The sequence below is a fragment of the Pelobates fuscus genome, chromosome 7 (assembly GCF_036172605.1).
Source record: "Pelobates fuscus isolate aPelFus1 chromosome 7, aPelFus1.pri, whole genome shotgun sequence".
NCBI lineage: Eukaryota > Metazoa > Chordata > Amphibia > Anura > Pelobatidae > Pelobates > Pelobates fuscus.
Window position 1 is genome coordinate 72,034,273 of NC_086323.1, and position 20,150 is coordinate 72,054,422.

Here is a 20,150-nt window from a genome sequence, read left to right on the forward strand (position 1 = left end):
TTCAGCTTAATGAAGTGGTCTGGGTGCCAGGTCCCTCTAGGGTTAACCCATTTTTTTTATAAACATAGCAGTTTCAGAGAAACTGCTGTTTATTAATGGGTTAAGCCTTCCCCCAAATCCTCTAGTGGCTGTCTCACTGCCGCTAGAGGCGCTTGCGTGATTCTCACTGTGAAAATCACAGTGACAGCACGCAAGCGTCCATAGGAAAGCATTATAAATGCTTTCCTATGCGACCGGCTGAATGCGCGCGCAGCTCTTGCCGCACGTGCGCATTCAGCCGACGGGGCAGAACGGAGGAGGATCGGAGGCAGAGATCTCCCCGCCCAGCGCTGGAAAAAGGTAAGTTTTTAACCCTTTTCCCCTTTCCAGAGCCGGGCGGGAGGGGGTCCCTGAGGGTGGGGGCACCCTCAGGGCACTCTAGTGCCAGGAAAACGAGTATGTTTTCCTGGCACTAGAGTGGTCCTTTAACACGAGACCTGCATATTTCACTATAAGCAAAAGTGTACTTATCTATGATACTCAAAGTTATATGCATATTTAACCTAGCATGACATATTATTCTAAAAAAATGTGCAAGATATCTACAAGCCATGTTTGTTACATCCAATGAAAACCGTGCTTGTGAAAGCTACTGTTGCTATACAAGCACTGCTGTAATTCCTATGCACAACAAAAATTAAAAATTCCAACAACAAAAAAAGTTTCAAAACGAAAATTTAGACTAAAGTAGCTAATATAGAAAAAAGTTTCAAATGCATCTCCTTTCTAATTTTGTTGTTTAATGGGAAAAATAAATATTTTACCATTGTGTTGTGGGCAATCCATGCATTGTTTAACAGCGGTGTTGCCTGAGTGTCCTAATAATAATGGATTAGAGCATTCTGTGAAACGTGTGATATAAATAATTCCTACTGTTTGCAGGTCATTTAAATCCTCTGATCCCCTTGTATGTTCTTTACTGTTAGGATGTCTCACTTGGCTATCCAGTTGTAAAACAACCATCCAACTATAACACGTTATTCCTTGGAGCATCATTTTATGTTTTAGTAGGGTGATTTGCTTACGGTCTTTCTGAAAGCATGATATATTTTAAATTACTGCAAAATGAAAACACTGCTGTTGATATTTTATTCCTGAACTTTTTTTCAATACGTAAATAAATCTATCTTTAAAAGGGCGTTTAGGTTTCGTTAAATGCCTTCTGAGTCAGAGCAGTGTTTGAATATTGTCTCTTTTCTATAGCAAGGAAACACATCATGCTACTGCATTCTGTCTTCATAAAACCGGTTTAGTAAGATAAATCATAAGGTGATGCAATTATTTGTGCAAGTGGGGACCTGCAGCTTACAATCAGGTCATATGCTAAGGGTTTGTACTGAAGTCTCTAATTACCATTAAGCTGTTATTTTCTCTTCCTTTCAGGGTTTATTGTCTTTCCTTAGTGCTCCTCTGATTGGGGCTCTCTCGGACGTGTGGGGGAGAAAATCCTTTCTGCTGCTTACTGTATTCTTCACGTGTGCTCCAATTCCACTGATGAAGATTAGTCCATGGTAAGGGGCACTGTGAGACTGTAGTCCTCTGCATTTGAATGTCACTACCCATATATGTATGCGACAGGCTCTGACATGGTTTCTTGGATTTTGCAGGTGGTACTTTGCAGTTATCTCTGTCTCTGGCGTCTTTGCCGTCACCTTTTCTGTGGTGTTTGCATATGTGGCCGATATAACACAAGAACATGAGAGAAGCATGGCATATGGCCTGGTGAGTCCTTTGTAGTAAGTGATGCCTCTAGGCCAGCTTCAGGACTCAAACTTCATTAATTAACCCAGCCATCAGGGTTAATTATACTAGATGTCTGTTAAAAGAAGAAAACACTGGGTTTATGCTGTTTCACATTTAAGCCCCAAACTGATTTTTAAACTGTATTACCTGACTCTTGCACTATTTTTATTTACTCACCGGTTGGCTTGAATTACATTTCATTTGTTGACACTATATTTGTGTTGTATGTACATTTAACCGTGACCCTATAATATTCTTAAAGGATCACTATAGTGTCAGGAAAACAAATCGGTTTTCCTGACACTATAGTACCCTGAGGTTGCCCCCGTCCTCAGGTTCCCCCTCCCGTGGAGCTGAAGGTGTTAAAACCCCTTCAGTTACGCACCTTCTTCCACCGCCAGGCTCCCTTACCTCTCCTCCCTCACAGACGTCAGCTCCTCGTCTGACGGGAGTGGAATGTGCATGCGTGGCAGTGCTGCGCGCGCATTCAAAGTGTCCATAGGAAAGCATTTTTCAATGCTTTCCTATGGACGCTCTGCGTGATGGAGGGATTAAATGCCTCCAGGGTCGCAGATGTGCCTCTAGTGGCTGTCCAGAAGACATGGCATCATTAGGGGGGGGAATTTCCCTCTTGACCCCAGAACAGCAGTCAGATTAATCCTTGGATCAAGAAGCATTTAACCTACATTGAAAAATTATATACTTGAATATTCTGTTTTTGCAAGTATGCATCTAGTTGCTGTTTGAACATCTGTATGGACTCTGATAAAACCACTTCTTCAGGCAGAGAAATCCACATCCTTACAGTTCTTACTGTAACAAAAACTTTCCTTTTTTCCTTAGACTAAATCTTCTTTCTTCCAGTCTAAACGCACAACCTCGTGTCTATGTAAAGTCCTGTTTGTGAATAGATTTCCACATAATGGTTTGTACTGGCCACAAATATATTTGTATAATGTTATCATATCCCCTTTGAGGTAACGTTTTTCTAAACTTAAGAGGTTTATATTTGTTCACCTTTCTTCATAGCCAAAATGTTCCATTCCTTTTATTAATATTGTAGCCCCCCTCTGCACTCTTTCGAATGTGCCATAATATCCTTCTTTAGAACAGGTGCCCAAAATTGCACAGCATATTCAAGATGTGCACAGCTATTTATAAAAAATATATTCTCATCCTGACAATAAATGCCCTTTTTCATGCATAGCAATACCTTACGGCCACTGCTGATTGACATTGTTTGTTGTCTATAACAATTCCCAAGTCTTTCTCGTGCGTTGTCATCCCAAATTTGCTTCCATTAAGGTTATAAATTACTTGTGTATTCTTGATGCCAAAGTGCATAACTTTGCATTTTTCTACATTAAATTTCATCTGCCATTTGAGTGCCCAGCCCCCCAGTCTATCTATAATCGGTTTTCGCTTATAGTCTGTTCCTCTTTTTTCTGAAATAAAAATAAAAAATTCCTCTACCTGCAAAAGTGATATAAGTCTGTTCCGGTAGGGATACAATTCATATATCTAATGAGGGGATCTTCCACTTTAGCTGTCAGGAAAAAAATTAACTGACTGCTGACACCCAGGGAACCAATATAATTGTCACCCATTCAAAATCAATTTGATTCTTACTGATGCTAGGTGATCCCAGACACCAGAATTCGGGTACCTGTGTCAGAGTACTAGTCACCTGTGGTTGTAACATCACTCATTAAATCCCAAGCCACTACTTCTAATATTTTACTTACTGTGGCAGCACTGGCTTTCTTCAGAGACTTCTCTGTTGCTGGCAAAAATCTAGTAATGGTGTTCTGTACAGTTAACAAATTGGTCTCTGAGATATTTAAAAATTGAAGTATGGGACACAAAGATTAAACATGTAAACATATTAAGACATCTGCTTTATTTCAGTATAAATCCTTCAAACATCTGCACATATGAAGGTTTTATTTGATTTTTAATTGTTTAAATAGTATTGGGTTACCTAAGATGTTAAGAAAATGATCCATATGATATTTATCAAGCTACTTATCTTGAGCATTAGTTATAGTAATCCTCAAGAGTGCTGAACATAAATCCAGAGAAAAGTCAAAATAACCTGTGGTAAAGTTGTTTACAAGTTTAAAGGGACACTCCAGGCACCCAGACCACACTTTGGAGTGGTCTGGGTGCCAACTCCCACTAACCTTAACCATGCAACTGTAATTATTGCAGTTTTTTATAAACTGAAATAATTACCTTGCAGGGTTAACTCCACCTCTTGTGGCTGTCTACTAGACAGCCACTAGAGGGCACTTCCTGGTCCATAGCACAGAAAACCTGTGCTAGAGCGTCGCTGGACGTCCTCACGCTGTGTGAGGACCTCCAGAGTCGCTCAGTTCCCCATAGGAAAGCAATGAAAAGCATTTTCAATGCTTTTCTATGGAGAGCTCTAATGCACATGCGCGGCATTAGGTCTCTGTGGCGGGATCAGTCTCGCCCACTGGCCGACATAATGAAGAGGAGGAGCGGCGGCGACCCGAAACCACCGCCGAGGGACATCGGCGGGGGTCTCAGGTAAGTGACTGAAGGGGTTTTCACCCCTTCAGCAACCAGGGATTGGGAGGTGGGAGGGAGAGGGGACCTACAGTGCCAGGAAAAAAGATTGTTTTCCTGGCACTGGAGAGTCCCTTTAAAGGCATTAGAAACGTGTTTTTTTTTTTTTTTTTTGTATATTGTACCGTATTATTGGGTAACATACAGAATGTATGTGGGAGAAATAACAATATTGAATGTGTCATTTATACTCTTATATTGTACATCTTATAAATGTAAAGAAACAGACTTGCTACCAGTGCCACAGTAAGCGTACAAACAAATAAATAACTTTCTTCACTAAGATGCACATATACAATATGTGTATTTGAGGCTAATAATAACCAGATTTTACTCTTAAAATGATGTAAGGTCATGATTTTATTAATGATACAGAGGCTAGTATTATGCATTCTTTCTTTTACTCCAAGCAGCAATGAAGGAAGTATGAGAGATTCATAGAAAAAACATAACAATAGCATAGTAACACTGGCACCAATCAGGATTCAGTACTGTCCATATGGGTGTGGTGCTACTTGACTCCTCTTTCTGTGTAGATTCCAAAGACTATACTAGTATACCAAAGTATTCCAACAAAAAACTCAATTCTCAAAACACACATCCGGAGATTAAACCAGGAAAAACGGCCGCCAACTCTTGAAGGTATATTCTAGGTAGAAGAGAAGAAACTATATAGTAATATTGAAAGCTTGCGATTGTTAGGCCACTACTATCAAACTCGTCAACAATGTTAATCGTAAAGTATCATATAAATTATATTTATCGCATGCATTACCTACCTGCGTGCCATGCATGATATTTGTACCTACCATGTCGTACCATCCAAAAGGCCCAATGAATGACCTATAAATTAACCACCAACACGGGTAGGGTGGGTGGGAATAATACACACCTCCGTGTCATTAATAAAATCATGACTGTACGTCATGATAATCGTAAAATCTGGTAATTTTATTTAAGACACGGAGGTGAGTATTATGCTATTTTAAAGCTGAGCAACCACCATACTGGAAATATGTTGCACCGGGCGTCTTCCAATCTACAACCTATCATAGAAGCCATAGCCCCTACAAATGGAATGGGAAGAAAAAAAATCGAAGTATCTAAGCCTGCAAAGTACAATAACCACTTAATTCATCAAGCTAAAGTAGGAGATACTGGTAAATGCAGCACTCAAAAGCACTCGAGATAAATAATGGATGGAGTTGATTTGAACGGAGCGAGAACGTACGGCGTTCATATTCCTTAAGACATAATACTGGGCACAGGTTTGGGTTGCCTGGAAACGACGGGTAAAAAAACAAACAAACTCCTAAGTCGAGGATTTCCTCCTACGTGAAACATTAAAGGATACTCCGTTTGGTGGTCGCCAGAATTGGGATTAGGATGGTTGGAATAGTCTCAAGTTCATGGGCGGACTGTATATTTCACTGTAGATCCCCCTGCAGGTTCAGATGAATATAATTGCATCCCCATCCCTTCTTTCCCTCCCTCCCCATCCCAATTTGTTTTGTATTGTAATATTATTTCTGTTGGAACATACATATGATTGTGGAATTGTGTGCCTTTATCTTGCAACTTTGTGGGAGTCGTGTGACTGTGGTGCAGAGCACTGGGTTGGGGCAAGCCGGCATGAGTCCGCATCCTAAATTCGGGCACCTATAGGGCAATGCCTACACGCTTCCACATTTCCACTTTATCCTGTCATCAGGCAACCCCATGAGACATATGACAACGGTGGTGCCCACAGCGATTAAATAACATCTTAAGGACAACCAGCTCCTGTGTGCAAATGTTACACACTAGTGACACTTAAATCCGAGGAGCTTGATGTCCCAACTCATGTTGCTGTGCACCATTGCCATGTTGAAACTGAGACGCACTATCGGCAGAAGCAGTATGATCTCATTGGCCGCTACAGCGGTTCATGTATGCAGTGCTGGTAAAATGTCAATTTTTCTTAATGCTCACTGCGTTGGCGCATCGTGCAGTGCCTATACCCGATGCTCTGCACTACTTATATATCTATACAGTTATGACGATTGTCAGGTTAGCGTTATGTATATCGGTGCACATTAGGGCAAATTGCAACTAGACACTCCAGGTACTCACAGTACATATTGCAAGACTGTGTAAGGTAATTTTCTTCAACAACGATTATCTATTGTACATGAACGGTTGTTCGATTACGCAAGAAGATGAAGGACCATCTACAATCAACTTGAATGTATTCTGTACGTTTTATATTGTTGCAATATGTATGCAATTTGTGAAGTGTATGTTCTATTCGTACTTCCTTATGTAATCAATAAAAACCTATATATTGAAAAAAAAGATACTCCGTTTGGAACAAAAACGCAAGCTTGCCAGTACAACGCTTTGACATCAGTAACACGTTTACTTGAAAGTAAACAAAGCTGCATCAACAGCTTGACTGATCATTGTTTGAGAAAGTTTGTGATTCAAGGGCCAAGACTGAAGAAGAAAAAAAAATCACATTAACATCCCAAAAAGAAGACTATCGAGCCTGAGGGGGTCGAGAAAAACTATGCCTTTTAAGCAAACGACAGATGAGTGCATGTTTACCTATTGGAGTACCATTCAAACCCATATGTCTTGCTGATGTGTACAGGTTTATAGTATGAAAAGATTTTCCCTCTTCAAAGAGCAGTCAGAAATTGTAAAATTGATTTCACAGGAGCTGATATGAGATCCACCGATCGTCCCATGCACCAATCAGTCCACTTTCTCCAAGCCGACCCGTAGGAACATCTGGTGCCTAAGCCTCTGCCAGGAGATGTAGTGTTGTCTGAAACATCCTTGCGATTCTATGATCTCCTGAAATGCCATCAAATGAAGTAGACCCTGGTCTATCAACTTGTGACTCCCTCCCTCTGGATTGGTCAGAAGGTAGGACATGTCCGGCAATAGACGTGGAAAGTCTATCGACATTTCCAATAATTGAAGGGAACAAAGGTTGCGACCTCCATATTGGAGTTATCAGAACCAGGGTCCCTTTGGAATATCGAAGGAATGAGAGGGTCCAAGAGATTAGGTTGAAAGGGGAAAAAGCGTAATTCCTCCCGCTGGTCCTGTCTTGTAAGAATGCATCTAGGTCCGGTCTCCAATGAAGAACCGAGGGAGTTACGCATTCAGCCGAGATACGAAGAGATCTATGTGGAAAGGCCCCCAAAGTCGAGAGAAACGTTGGAAAATCGTTGGGCGGAGGTGCCAATTCCCTGAATCTCGAAGGTATAGAGAATTCCAATCCGCTGTTGCATTGTCTCGTCCTGGGATATATTATGCTACTACAGATATGCTGTGCTTCTGACAATAATGCCAAAAATCTGCTAGAACTTTCGATTTCGTTCCTCCTTGGTGGATGATATAACGCAGCGCTGGGACGTTTTCCCTCTTGATTAGGATAGAGCATGAGATGTCTTAGGGAGTCATGCTGCGAATTGCAAAGGATGCCACCAACAGTTCTAGGCCGTTGATGTGCAGCAACGTTTCTTCGTTGGACCATCTGCCGCCGGTGGAAACCGTCCCGCAATGTGCACTCCAGCAGTGTAAGATTGCGTCCGACTCTATGATTAGATCTTGCATAGATCCCGTCCCCATTCTTGGTTACCAGAAACAGGTTGCTCACAAACCCTTCTGTGTCCCAAGGGATTTGTAGACTAGCGCGTTTTGACGCCAAATCTGCGATCTCTACCGAGATCATCGTGTGGTGTTCGTTGGGTATGTTCAGCTCTCAAGGGAACTGCACCTGAATAGGGTGAGACTAGCTCCAATTGATACCCCTTTATCGTATTCAATACCCAAACTTCTGAGGTTAGGAGTTTCCAAGCATGATAAAACCGTGCCAATCTGCCCCCCACTTTTACATGGGGAAAAACTGAGATAATCGGTACTCACCATAAGGTCATCAGCCTGAGACCGACCCCCGCGGGTGTTTCAGGGGCGTCCACGAGATGGGAAGAACGGGGTATAATTTTGTTCCTGCACCGGTCTCTGGGTATTAAAGGAGCCTCTGCCGTCTCTGAATGAGCCCTGAAATCCACGGCCGGATAGACCGCTTCTACCGGCCCCTCCAAAAACCCTAGGTGCAAATAGTCTGAGCCTTGTCAATTGCTGGTTTTAACGTACAGCCCCAAATCCTTAACAAAGGATTCGCCAAAGAGTAAGCCTTGCGGCGTTAGGTTGACATAGCTGTATTGGCATTACTCACCATGCAGACCAACCTCTGCAACCAACCTTTCGCTACTTCATTTTCGAAGTCCTCTCACCCGACTGGGCACATTCCACCCATTCATAGAGCTTAGAGATGGGCCCAAGGGTGTCCAGGAACTTGTCCTGGCAGTTCTGAAGGGAAAAGTCTAGGCATTTCCTCTGTTTCCAACCTGACTTATTCAAGAATTGGACCAACGGAGGGTACACATCAGGGTTTTTCCCCACGGAGTCTGGGATATTTTGAGCGGTGGTCTTGCTCCATCTTCGACAGCCTGAGGCGTGTCGTTCAATACAGGCCGAACCTTTAGTTCTGGAGGGGAAACAGTATGTCTGCTTTTAACCAAATCTTTGCGGCCCGGTTGTGCCACGTTAGTGGTTCCCTTGTTTTGTGTGCCCTCAAGGCCACTACCCTGAGTCTGCAGCAACACTTGTTGAGGGATTGAAATTCCTCCGATGCCATGAGGCTGGCGTCACCTGTGTATATTGTACGTTTCTCCACTAATTGTACAGCGCTGCTGAATCTGTGTGCGCTTTATAAATGGTAGTAATAAATAAATAAAAATAAATCTCTACTATCCCTGCCTGAGGGGGAAACCCCCGCTGTGGGACACACTGAACCCGCAGATCTGAGTTTGATCCTGCATTATAGCGTTTCAATCACTATCTGCCCACAGGGAAAGATAATGCAAATAACGTGAGAGTAATGGTGAGAGCAAATAAAATACTAGATAACAATAAATGAGAGGCAATATTACCATATATATCTGTCTGTTGTGCTTGTCCTAAAACAATAGAATAGAGGACATAGTATAGCCTGTAAAACAGAATATATAAATAATAGATAAAAAATGCCCACTCACATGGTGCTGAGCCGTTTAAAAGTGGCTCAGACTATCAGCGCCTTGTAAAGTATATTGGAGACTGAAATGCCGGAAACAGGTTTTTCAATGCATAAAATCCATCTTGTAAAATCATCAGACTGGAAAAGCAGGTAAATGTAAAAACCCTTTATTACTAAAAACACAGCATAAAAATTCGTCCCCCAATTGCACTAACGCGTTTCGACCAATAATGGTCTTTTTCAAAGTGCTACATGCTTCATCAAACTTTACATTTAAATATGTTACATTTTGGCGCCAAAGTTCACATTCCGTTTCATTTCCGGTTCCGGTTTTCGGGTCTTGCTGACTTCCTGTTTCCGGTCACGTTGCGTGTCGGGGTCCATTTCCGGGTCAGCGGAAAAGGGCATCCCTGCATCTTTGTTTACTTCCGGTCTCGGGCAAATGATAGAGTCAGCTTTGCGCATGTCCATATAAGGAAAATGTCTGTACTTCATAAGAAACTAGTTCTTTACATGATAATATCTCATATCACGGAAATATAAGAAACGGACAAAAAATATATTGTATACAAATAAGAGGAAAAAAGAGAAATGTATTAATAATACAACACATAGTAAAAAACACATCATTAAAAGGAAAACTGCTAATTAATACATATGTATATAAAAAATGATGATGTGCGTATTAGTCATAATGAATATACATCCTAATAAACTAATTGCAAAACAATTATTAGTGCTTAATATAACACCGATGTGAATATTCTTAATATAAGTAATCACAGACACACACATGTTTCCGAGAAAAGGTGTATAAAAATGTATATATAAATATATAAAAATATATAAATATATAAAAATATATGTACAAAAAATATATATATAAAAAAATATAAATCTCAAAAATGCTATAAAAAGGAGGTAATTTCGAAATCGACATTAAGGCCTTCTGGGGTCAGGGTGTTGAGGTTGAACATCCACCTCATCTCCGCTTTGCTTAAAATATTTTCTTTACACCCCCCTCTCCAGTGTGCTTGAATCCTTTCTATACCCATGAATTGGAGGCCTTCCGGTTTACCATCGTGGTGATCCAAAAAATGTTTTGAGACACTATGATTGATAAACTTTTTCTTTATATTATTAATGTGTTCGCCTATTCTGATTTTTAATTTCCTTATAGTTTTACCCACATATTGGTAACCGCAGGGACAAGTTAAAAGGTATATTACATGGTTAGTATTGCACGAGATAAATGAGTTCACTTTATGTTTCACTTCCGAATTTTTTGCGGAAAAATCTTTTGTACACCTATTTGTAGTCTTCTTTAATCTACATCCAGTGCAGTTTCCACAGTAATAAAAACCTAGTTGACCTCCTAAAAAATTATTGTTTTCCTTCTTTTCTTTTTCTAAAAAACTGTTCGTTAAAATTTGCCTAAAATTCCTCGCTCCTCTAAAAATGAATTGAGGTTTATCTCCTAAAAAGGGTAGCAAATCTTTGTCTTCTTTCAATATATGCCAATTTTTTTTAAAAATGTTACATAAAGATCTATGGTTAGTACTAAAATCTAAGATAAGGGGGATCTGCTCTTCTGTTCTTTTTTCTTTTTTATGTTTATATTGTAAAAGTGAGCTCCTATCCATTTGACCTATTTCCTCCTTATCTTTTTTAATAGAGATAGGGTCATAACCCTTATCAATAAATTGTTGAGCTAAATTACATGATTGATTTTGATAATCCCTAAAATCCGTGCAGTTCCTTCTTAAACGTAGGAACTGACCTTTCGGTACGTTACTGAGCCAGGGTTTAAAATGACAACTTTCCAAATTGATAAAACTATTTACATCTACTTTCTTAAAATGTGTTTTACTTTTGATTTGATCGGATTCTATAAAAATCTCTAGATCCAAAAAAGTTATCTCTTCACTACTAATAGTAGATGTAAGTTTAATATTCCAGTCATTAAGATTCAAAAAGTCTAAAAACGTCACCAGGGATTCCCTATCTCCTTTCCATATAATAAAAATGTCATCTATATAACGTTTGTAGAGGACCAGGTTTGTCCCCAGGTCCACACTGGGAAGGACAAAAGTTTCCTCCCAGTGGGACATGAATAAATTAGCATAACTGGGGGCAAACCTGGTCCCCATAGCGGTCCCCTGGATCTGTAAATAAAAATTATCTTCGTACCAAAAAAAGTTATTTTTTAATATAATTTCTATTGCTCTAAGGATAAAATCAATCTGTAATTCATTAAAATCTCCAAATTTTAATAAAAAATGCCTAGCAGCTTGACATCCTCTCTCATGGGCTATATTTGTGTACAAACTGCTTACATCACAAGTTGCCATAAAATATCCTTTTTCCCATTTAAAATCTTTTAAAATATTTAGCAAGCTCATCGTATCTTTTAAATAAGTAGGGCATTTTTTAACTACGATTAAGGGAAAGATACCCTTAATCGTAATCAGGGTCTAATTACTAGGCCCAATAAGCCAATGCTACTAGTAGGTAGCTAAAGGGTTAAATAACAGTACCTAAAGTGACCTGTTAAGGAAAAAATCCTAGCTAAAGGCTAAAAGAACAAAAAGGTTTCAGAATAGAGAAATCCTCTACACCAACACAATTGAACAGCAATAATACACAATATGGTCTGGGAGTGCTCCAGGAGGTTGGAAGAAGCAGTTATCCACCTTTGACAACGATCCGCTGAAATTCCCGCCGAAAACACCATCAAAATGGTCGCTGCGAGTGAAAGTATACACTCGTGATGACAGAAACCAAACAGATGACTGCCGCGGCGAGAACTGCGCATGCACAGGTCGAAATTTAAAATAAAAATAACAACTGTCAGAGCGACTGCACAAGACAGAGGACACTCGCAGTAAGCAGCCAAGTAGCCCAGCTGCACCACCAATGGGGCTGACCATGCAGGGAAGGGAATAAGTGGGAGAAGTACCCAGAAGAGATGGGGCAGGAGAGAAAAAGGTCCCAAAGACCCCAATAGGCAGCACATTTACAGACACCAGCAGGACTTTATAACACAGCAGTAATTAGTGAGCAGTAAAACATACTCCATACATAAATCTACACAAAATAAAAAAATATATATATGTATGCATATGCACACACACACACACACATACATACAAAATGGAGAGATGACCAGCACTCACGGTTTTCCAATAGTTAAAAAGTTGTAGGCTTTAATGTAAATACATGTTAAAAAGGACCGACGTTTCAGTCCACGTCTGGGACTTTCATCAGGATTATTTAATTTTAGATCTATAGATATTTAGCGAGAGAGAGAGTACTCTAACGGGTTTGAGGGGGCAGCAAGAAAGAGGAGTCAAGGAGCACCACACCGTGCACACAGTGTTACTATGCTATTGTTATGTTTTTTCTATGATTCTGTCATACATCCTTCCTTGCTGGGAGTAAATAAGAGAATGCATAATAGGAGCCTCCGTGTCTTTGATAAAGTTTGTCCCTATGTTTTCCCCACTCTCATACTTTTTCAATAATTTTCATTTTTACCCCACAGGTTTCAGCCACATTTGCAGCTAGCCTGGTTACAAGTCCGGCAATAGGCGCTTACCTTGGTCGTGTATATGGTGATTCTCTTGTGGTGCTTCTTGCAACTGCGATTGCCCTACTGGACATCTGCTTCATCCTAGTAGCTGTTCCGGAATCGCTCCCTGAAAAAATGAGGCCAGCATCTTGGGGTGCTCCAATCTCTTGGGAACAAGCTGACCCTTTTGCTGTGAGTTAAAATAAAAGTGCACACTTAGCACAACTCCTGTTGCACGAGCTTTGTAATTTGCAGTGCACAAATGTATTCCTAAGTCTTGATGTTTCTTCAAATATAAAAACATACACTAAATTTAAAGATACACAATTAGGTACAGTATTTTGTATTTATTATAAGCTTTCTCCATCAATCTATCCCTACTCTTCATTCATACAATCTTCAATATTTACAATTTTTCAACAGTAAAGCAGTATATCTATTGTAAGATGCTGTGCAGCAGGAATTGATTGGAAGTTTTAGATCAGTTGTCTGCTTTCTACTGTGTAGTGGTTTATGGGATATGCTCAACACTCCCCAAATACCTGTTTGTTTGAGATTGGTCATTACCACAGATGATTAAAGGGACACTATAATCCCTTAATCAACTAGCTTACTGGAGTGTTTTTGGTGTATAGATCGTGAACCTGCAGTTCAACTCTATTCTCTGTCGTATAGGAGTCAAATCACTTTGTTTATTCAGCTCTCGTCATATTGCGTAAGTTTATTGACTTTGTATACTGCGCTCTTTGTAGGCTTTTGTTACTGATTTATGTCGTATTGTGTTGTATAGCATATCTCACTATGTACTGGTAAGTTTGTTTGTTTTTTCGAGTGATCAAAGTGATTTGAAATAAAGGTAATTTTTTTATTGTAATGCTATTTGGTGTGCATCCCTGGTATAGGTTTGTTTTAGCACCTTAGTGCTGTATCGGATAGCACCATTTGCTTTGGACTGGGTAGTGTGCCTTCCTACTATTCTTTATAACTTCACTATAGTAGTAAGCCATGCTGGCTCAAAAGTGACTAACTTGACTGGTTAATAGCAAACCTAGCTGTAAATGTATCGGTTCTTATCTGTTAATATCTAGCCATGATGGATCTGAACTGGTTACTATTTGTTAAATGCAAGCCATGTTGAATCTGGACTTGTTCACATCTATAAGCAGGATGTGTAGTGTCATAAAGGATTGGTTTTGCTTGGGCCTGGACTGGTTCTAAAATGTGACAGAAGTGTCAGAATATAGACTAGCATCTAAGAATAATACCTTGCTTGATCAGAATTTTTTATTTTCTATTTTTTTTTTTAGTCACTAAAGAAGGTTGGCCAGGATTCCATTGTCCTGCTCATCTGCATTACTGTTTTTCTCTCCTACCTCCCTGAGGCCGGACAGTACTCCAGCTTCTTCCTGTATCTCAAACAGGTGAGCATATCTCCTGATGAAGTTTCAACAATTTAGCTCAATTTAAAATAAATATGTACTGGGGGGCAGGGGGGGGGACACTTTTTATTTTATTTTTATTTAATAAAAAAAAATGCCTGTTTGACACCTATCATTCACAAATCTCCTTTTTTTAATTTCCAGATCATGCATTTTACCCCAGAAAGTGTTGCCGCCTTTATAGCTGTATTGGGAATTCTCTCCATCATTGCTCAGGTGAGTTTCTAATTGCAGCTCCTCGCCATCAACACCTAGTTTAAAGGGACTCTCCAGGCAGCCGTTTTTACTCACCTGGTTCCAGCGCCGGGAGCCTTGTGAAGCCGCGCCCCCTATTTCGTCAAAATGACGAAATAGGTGGGCGTGAGCAGGGAGCAATCAGACGCTTCCATTTGGAAGCGTCATTGCTCCCTTGTGTGCATGTGCGGCTTCACCGCACATGCGCACATACTTCAGAGGGCGCATTCATGCCGCCCTCTGAAGTCCTGAGCGCACTACCGCGCATGGGCGCGGTTTGCGCGGCCGCGAGCTGAGCTGACTGACAGCTCAGCTCGTGGTATTTGCCCGCCCCCTATCCTTACTGACAGACTGGAGAGAGAAGGCGCGCACACAGTGCCTTCTCTCTCCTGCACTACGTCTGACGTGTACAGGGCCTTTTTAGGGCCCTACATGATAGGAAGTCCCTCTGGTGGCGGTCTGAGTGACGGCCACTGGAGGTATTCCTATCAATCAATGTAAACACTGTATTTTCTCTGAAAATACAGTGTTTACATTAGATTGCCTGCAGGGAGCTATAGATCTCACCTGAACAAATACATTAAGCTGTAGTTGTTCAGGTGACTATAGTGTCCCTTTAATCTGGCCCCTCACTTTCTGAACCTGGCTAGTTTTTGCTTTGGCTTCTTCCTGTCTGTCACCTAGGGTGTTTGTGTGATATTGGCTATTTTTCTTTTAGCACCCATTTTGCTTGTTCAATGCTTTTTTATCTTTCTATACCAATTCAGACATGCTACTCCATGTCAAGTAGGCCCATAGCTGTGTGTGGGGGCCTGCCAGTAGATTGATAAGCAGTGGTGGTTTGGCTATCAGCTTCTATATTTGTTCCTGTAAGACTGTACACTTTAATCTGCTGCTTGTGGCCCTGGCTGACTTATTGTGTGTGTGTATATGTGTGTATATATATATATATATATATATATGCACACACCGCAGCAGGTCATCTCTTTAAGAGTATGACAGCCACTAGTTATGGCAATGATCTGGCATGCATTGTGTGCCCGCGGAGCGTTGCCATAGCAACCCGTGGCCACATTCTACCGTCTCGCAAGCAGAGCGGACATGATGCTTCTGGGGGTGGAAACACACTCCTGGCCAAACCTTAGCAATACAACCTGCTGAGCCACACGACCATCAAGGAATCTTGTGTCCCCCTCCCTGACAACAGGTAAAAGACCGGGAAGGGGGAATAAAGTTAATAAACAAAAAAATTGTTGTCTCCTCACGCACTACATGCACTACACAAGTAATACATCCACTACACATACCGCATACAATACACAGACATTGAATTTGCTGTTCACACTGCCTAACATAATGTATGTGGGTGTGTTTTGGTGAAGGGGGGTGCGCAACATTTAATTGTTGGATCCAGGCAGCTCAATGTCTTGGGCCGGTCCTGGGTAGGGAGTTATGAAATAGACCAGAATAAGAGGCTTTTTGGTGGTCGTAACCTGTTTCTCGAATGAGAGGAGTTTTGTCTACCAAATGCATTAAATAAAAAAATGGCGGTCAGGAATAAGTTTGATTTTAATAATTGTTATAATTCCTTTGCATGTGTGTTCTTTATCATTTTTTGCATAGACCGTTGTTTTGAGTTTACTGATGAGGTCAATTGGAAACAAGAACACAATTCTGCTGGGACTGGGTTTCCAGATTTTGCAACTGGCCTGGTACGGATTCGGCTCAGAGTCTTGGTATGTATTGTACTCTTTCTGCATTCTCTCTTGCTAGGGCTGTAAACTATAATTTATGGGGATAAACAGACTTTTCCAACTTTCCATTATTTCAGTACTATCATAATCCTTCTGTAAACATTACTGATCTCACTGTCTCTGCTGTACTAATAAGCGCATCCTGAAACTAGACACACCAAACAAGAATGAATCAAATTCCTTTTGGATTTTTTTTCTAGGGTTTCAAAGTTTGAACTTTGAATTGAATTGATTCCACGTTGATAAACCTTTGCAGTTATATTTAACAGTCCCATTTAATAGTTTGTGCTTTGTTTGTTTTCTTCTCATGGGGCTGGACTCTCCCTTTTAGGTATTCTAAATCTAATGCCTTTAAAATCTGTCCTACTGTGTCCTGAAATTAGACCCTGAATCAATAAAACTGATAAGCTTAAGAGTTCTTGTCTATCTGTGGAGGCGAACGGTGCAAGACCAAGCTAAGACAATTTAAGAATATGAATTTGGCAGCACAACACACACAAAAATAATTGGAAATTTATCAAGTTTTGAAGAAGTACTCTTTGTCATCACTTGGACAGACACAGATATCAGAAGGCCGGAGGAGGATAAGTAAAGGACTACAATGTTAGGTAGAACCTGGACAGTGTAAAGGGGCAGACCAATCACAAAATGAAATAAGAACTGAAAAAAATCAGCATACTGGAAAAGAGACTTTTAAACAGTTAAGCTCTAGAAAGACTATACAGTTGGTAAATAGTATTGCCCTGCTGTGATTTCTGAAAGTATCCTGGCAAAAACAGCAGTTATAGAATGTTTAAAGAAGGTAAACAAAAGAAAATGGAAGAACAATTTAACTGGGGGAAATGTTTACATGTCCAACAACATTTGGAACCTGGACATGAAACAGTCATTAACCCCTTAAAGACTGATCCAAATGTACACGTTGTGAACAAAACAACCTGGCATTTGCGCTATATGTCTGTCCAACCGTAATTCACCTCTTTCATATTAAATGCGCACCCCCCCTTATTATATATCATTTTATTCAGGGGAAACAGGGCTTTCATTTAATATCAAATATTTAGCTATGAAACATAATTTAATATGAAAAAAATGGGAGAAAATAAGATTTGTTTTATTTTTTTAGTTCTACATGACATTTTAACTGTCAATGTCATGATACTGTTTGCTTTTACTGCAATAAAATACACATTTTTATTCAGCAAAGTCTCACGTGTAAAACAGTACCCCCTATGTACAGGTTTTATGATGTTTTGGGAAGTTACAGGGTCAAATATAGCACGTTACATTTGAAATTGAAATTCGCAAGATTGGTTACGTTGCCTTTGGGGACTGTATAGTACCCCAGGAATAAAATTTACACCCCTAATGGCATACCATTTGCAATAGAAGACAACCCAAAGTATTGCAAATGGGGTATGTCCAGTCTTTATTAGTAGCCATTTGGTCACAAACACTGGCCAAAGTTAGCGTTGGTATTTGTTTGTGTGTGAAAAATGCAAAAAACGCCAATTTTGGCCAGTGTTTGTGACCAAATGGCTACTAAAAAAGACTGGACATCATACCCCATTTGCAATACCTTGGGTTGTCTACTATTGCAAATGGTCATCATAGGGGTAATTTTCATTCTTGGGCTACCATAGGGCCTCAAAGGCAACGTAAGCAATCTGGCGAATTTTAATGTGAAAATAATGAAACACAAGCCTTATATTTGATGCTGTAACTTTTGAAAACCCCATAAAACCTGTACATGAGGGGTACTGTTGTACTCAGGAGACGTTGCTGAACACAAATATTTGTGTTTCAAAACAGTAAAAAGTATTGCAGCAATAATATCGTCCGTGTAAGTGCTGTTTGTGCGTGAAAAATTCAAAAAACTTCACTTTTACTGGCGATATCATCGTTGTAATACATTTTACTGTTTTGAAATATTTGTGTTCAGCGAAGTCTCCCGAGTAGAACAGTACCCCCCATGGTGTCTTGGAAAGTTATAGGGTTAAATATAGTGCTAGCAAATTAAATTCCCGGCATGGGTTGTCAGGCAGGTCCCGCTAATTGTAATTAATTAAGATACCTAATTATGTAAAAATATTAATATAATATATGTGTAGAATTAATATATGGATATATATATGTATATGTATGTGTGTGTGTGTGTGTATATATATATATATATATATATATATATATATATATATATATATGATCTAAGTATATTATTATTTTTTTTAATTTTTTTTTACACTGATTAATTTAATTTTAATTTATTTCCAGCCAGCAGGGGGACTACCTGTCATTACAGGCAGTCCCCCTGCTGGCAATGCCTGAGCCAGCTAACTCGGCCATGTGATTGTGAGGTCCTCGCAAGGACCTCACTCTCACATGGCCGGGAAGCCCCCCAGGAGGAAGGACGTGCCGCGGGGGGCTCCCTTGGAGTCCCCACAACCGCGATCGCCGGCGGCCAGGTAAGTAACAAAAGACCGGAGGGTGTACTATTACGCCTGGCGGCGTTTAGGGCCGCTTAAAATAGGGCGTAATAGTACGTCCTCCGGTCTTAAAGGGTTAAGGTTAGCTTTAAAGTGGCTTTCTTTGTTGTGAATAGTAAAAACAAAAACAGAAATTGGAGCCACAAAAATAAATATGCAAACATTTGAGTTAACTTTTATTTCTGAATTTGGGGAAGCATAATAAGTATTTGGTTTGTAACGCAGCTTGCTTGTAAAGGTAGATAGGTTCTGCCATAAAAGCATAGATGTAAATATGGCAAGCCAATGTCTTAAGGAGAAGTGTAATGGCAAGCCATTCGTGTTTATACAAATACCAGAATGACTAGTGTATCACCAGATATGAGGGTTGAATAATCAGAGGTCGTTAAAGGGACTCTCCAGCCAAGCCTCTTTACTCACCTGGTTCCAGCGCCGGGAGCCTCGTGAAGCCGCGCCCCCTATTTCGTCAAAATGACGAAATAGGCAGGCGCGAGCAGGGAGCAATCAGACGTTTCTCTGAAAATACAGTGTTTACATTAGACTGCCTGCAGGGAGCTATAGATCATACCTGAACAACTACATTAAGCTGTAGTTGTTCATGTGACTATAGTGTCCCTTTAACCTTTACTACCTGTTACTGTTCATAGCTAATCATTAAACAGCTTATTGTATTTGTTCTGGTGAGTAGAATCATTCCCTTCAGGCGCTTTGCTGTAAACACCGTCTTTTCAGAGAAAATGTAGTGTTTATATTACAGCCTAGTGATAACTTCACTGGCCACTGCTCAGATGGATACTGGAGGGTGGAGGTGCTTCCTGGGGCAATGCTGCACACTGTCCAGCACTACCATTCAGCGTCTCCACCCTCTGCATGGAAACACTGAACTTGCCTCATAGAGATGCATTGATTCAATGCATCTATGGGGAAATGCTAATTGGCCAGGGCTGTGTTTGACTTGTGCTGGCTCTGCCCCTGATCTTCCTCCTTGACGGCCTCAGTCAATCCTATGACAAAGCATTGTAATTGGCTCAGAACAACACTTCTGATGATGCCAGCAAAGCAGGCAGACATCAAGGGTAAAGGCAACAGCTGCAGACTTGAACAAAAGTAAGATTTTACTATATATAGGGGACATGGTGGACTAGGTGGTGGTTTTAACACTATAGACTCAGGAAACCCTGTTTTTGTACCTGACCCTAGAGTGTTCCTTTAATCCCA

General features: G+C 40.4%; 1 protein-coding gene across 1 annotated transcript in view; it reads left to right on the forward strand.

The window, feature by feature from the left end:
* MFSD14A (major facilitator superfamily domain containing 14A) overlaps positions 1-20,150 on the forward strand; it is a 48,970-nt gene that overhangs the window by 20,461 nt on the left and 8,359 nt on the right. The window contains exons 5-10 of the mRNA XM_063428416.1: positions 1,423-1,550; positions 1,647-1,761; positions 12,993-13,211; positions 14,327-14,440; positions 14,603-14,674; positions 16,316-16,428. Coding sequence (XP_063284486.1) covers positions 1,423-1,550; positions 1,647-1,761; positions 12,993-13,211; positions 14,327-14,440; positions 14,603-14,674; positions 16,316-16,428 — 761 coding nt within the window. The remainder of the gene's footprint in view (positions 1-1,422; positions 1,551-1,646; positions 1,762-12,992; positions 13,212-14,326; positions 14,441-14,602; positions 14,675-16,315; positions 16,429-20,150) is intronic.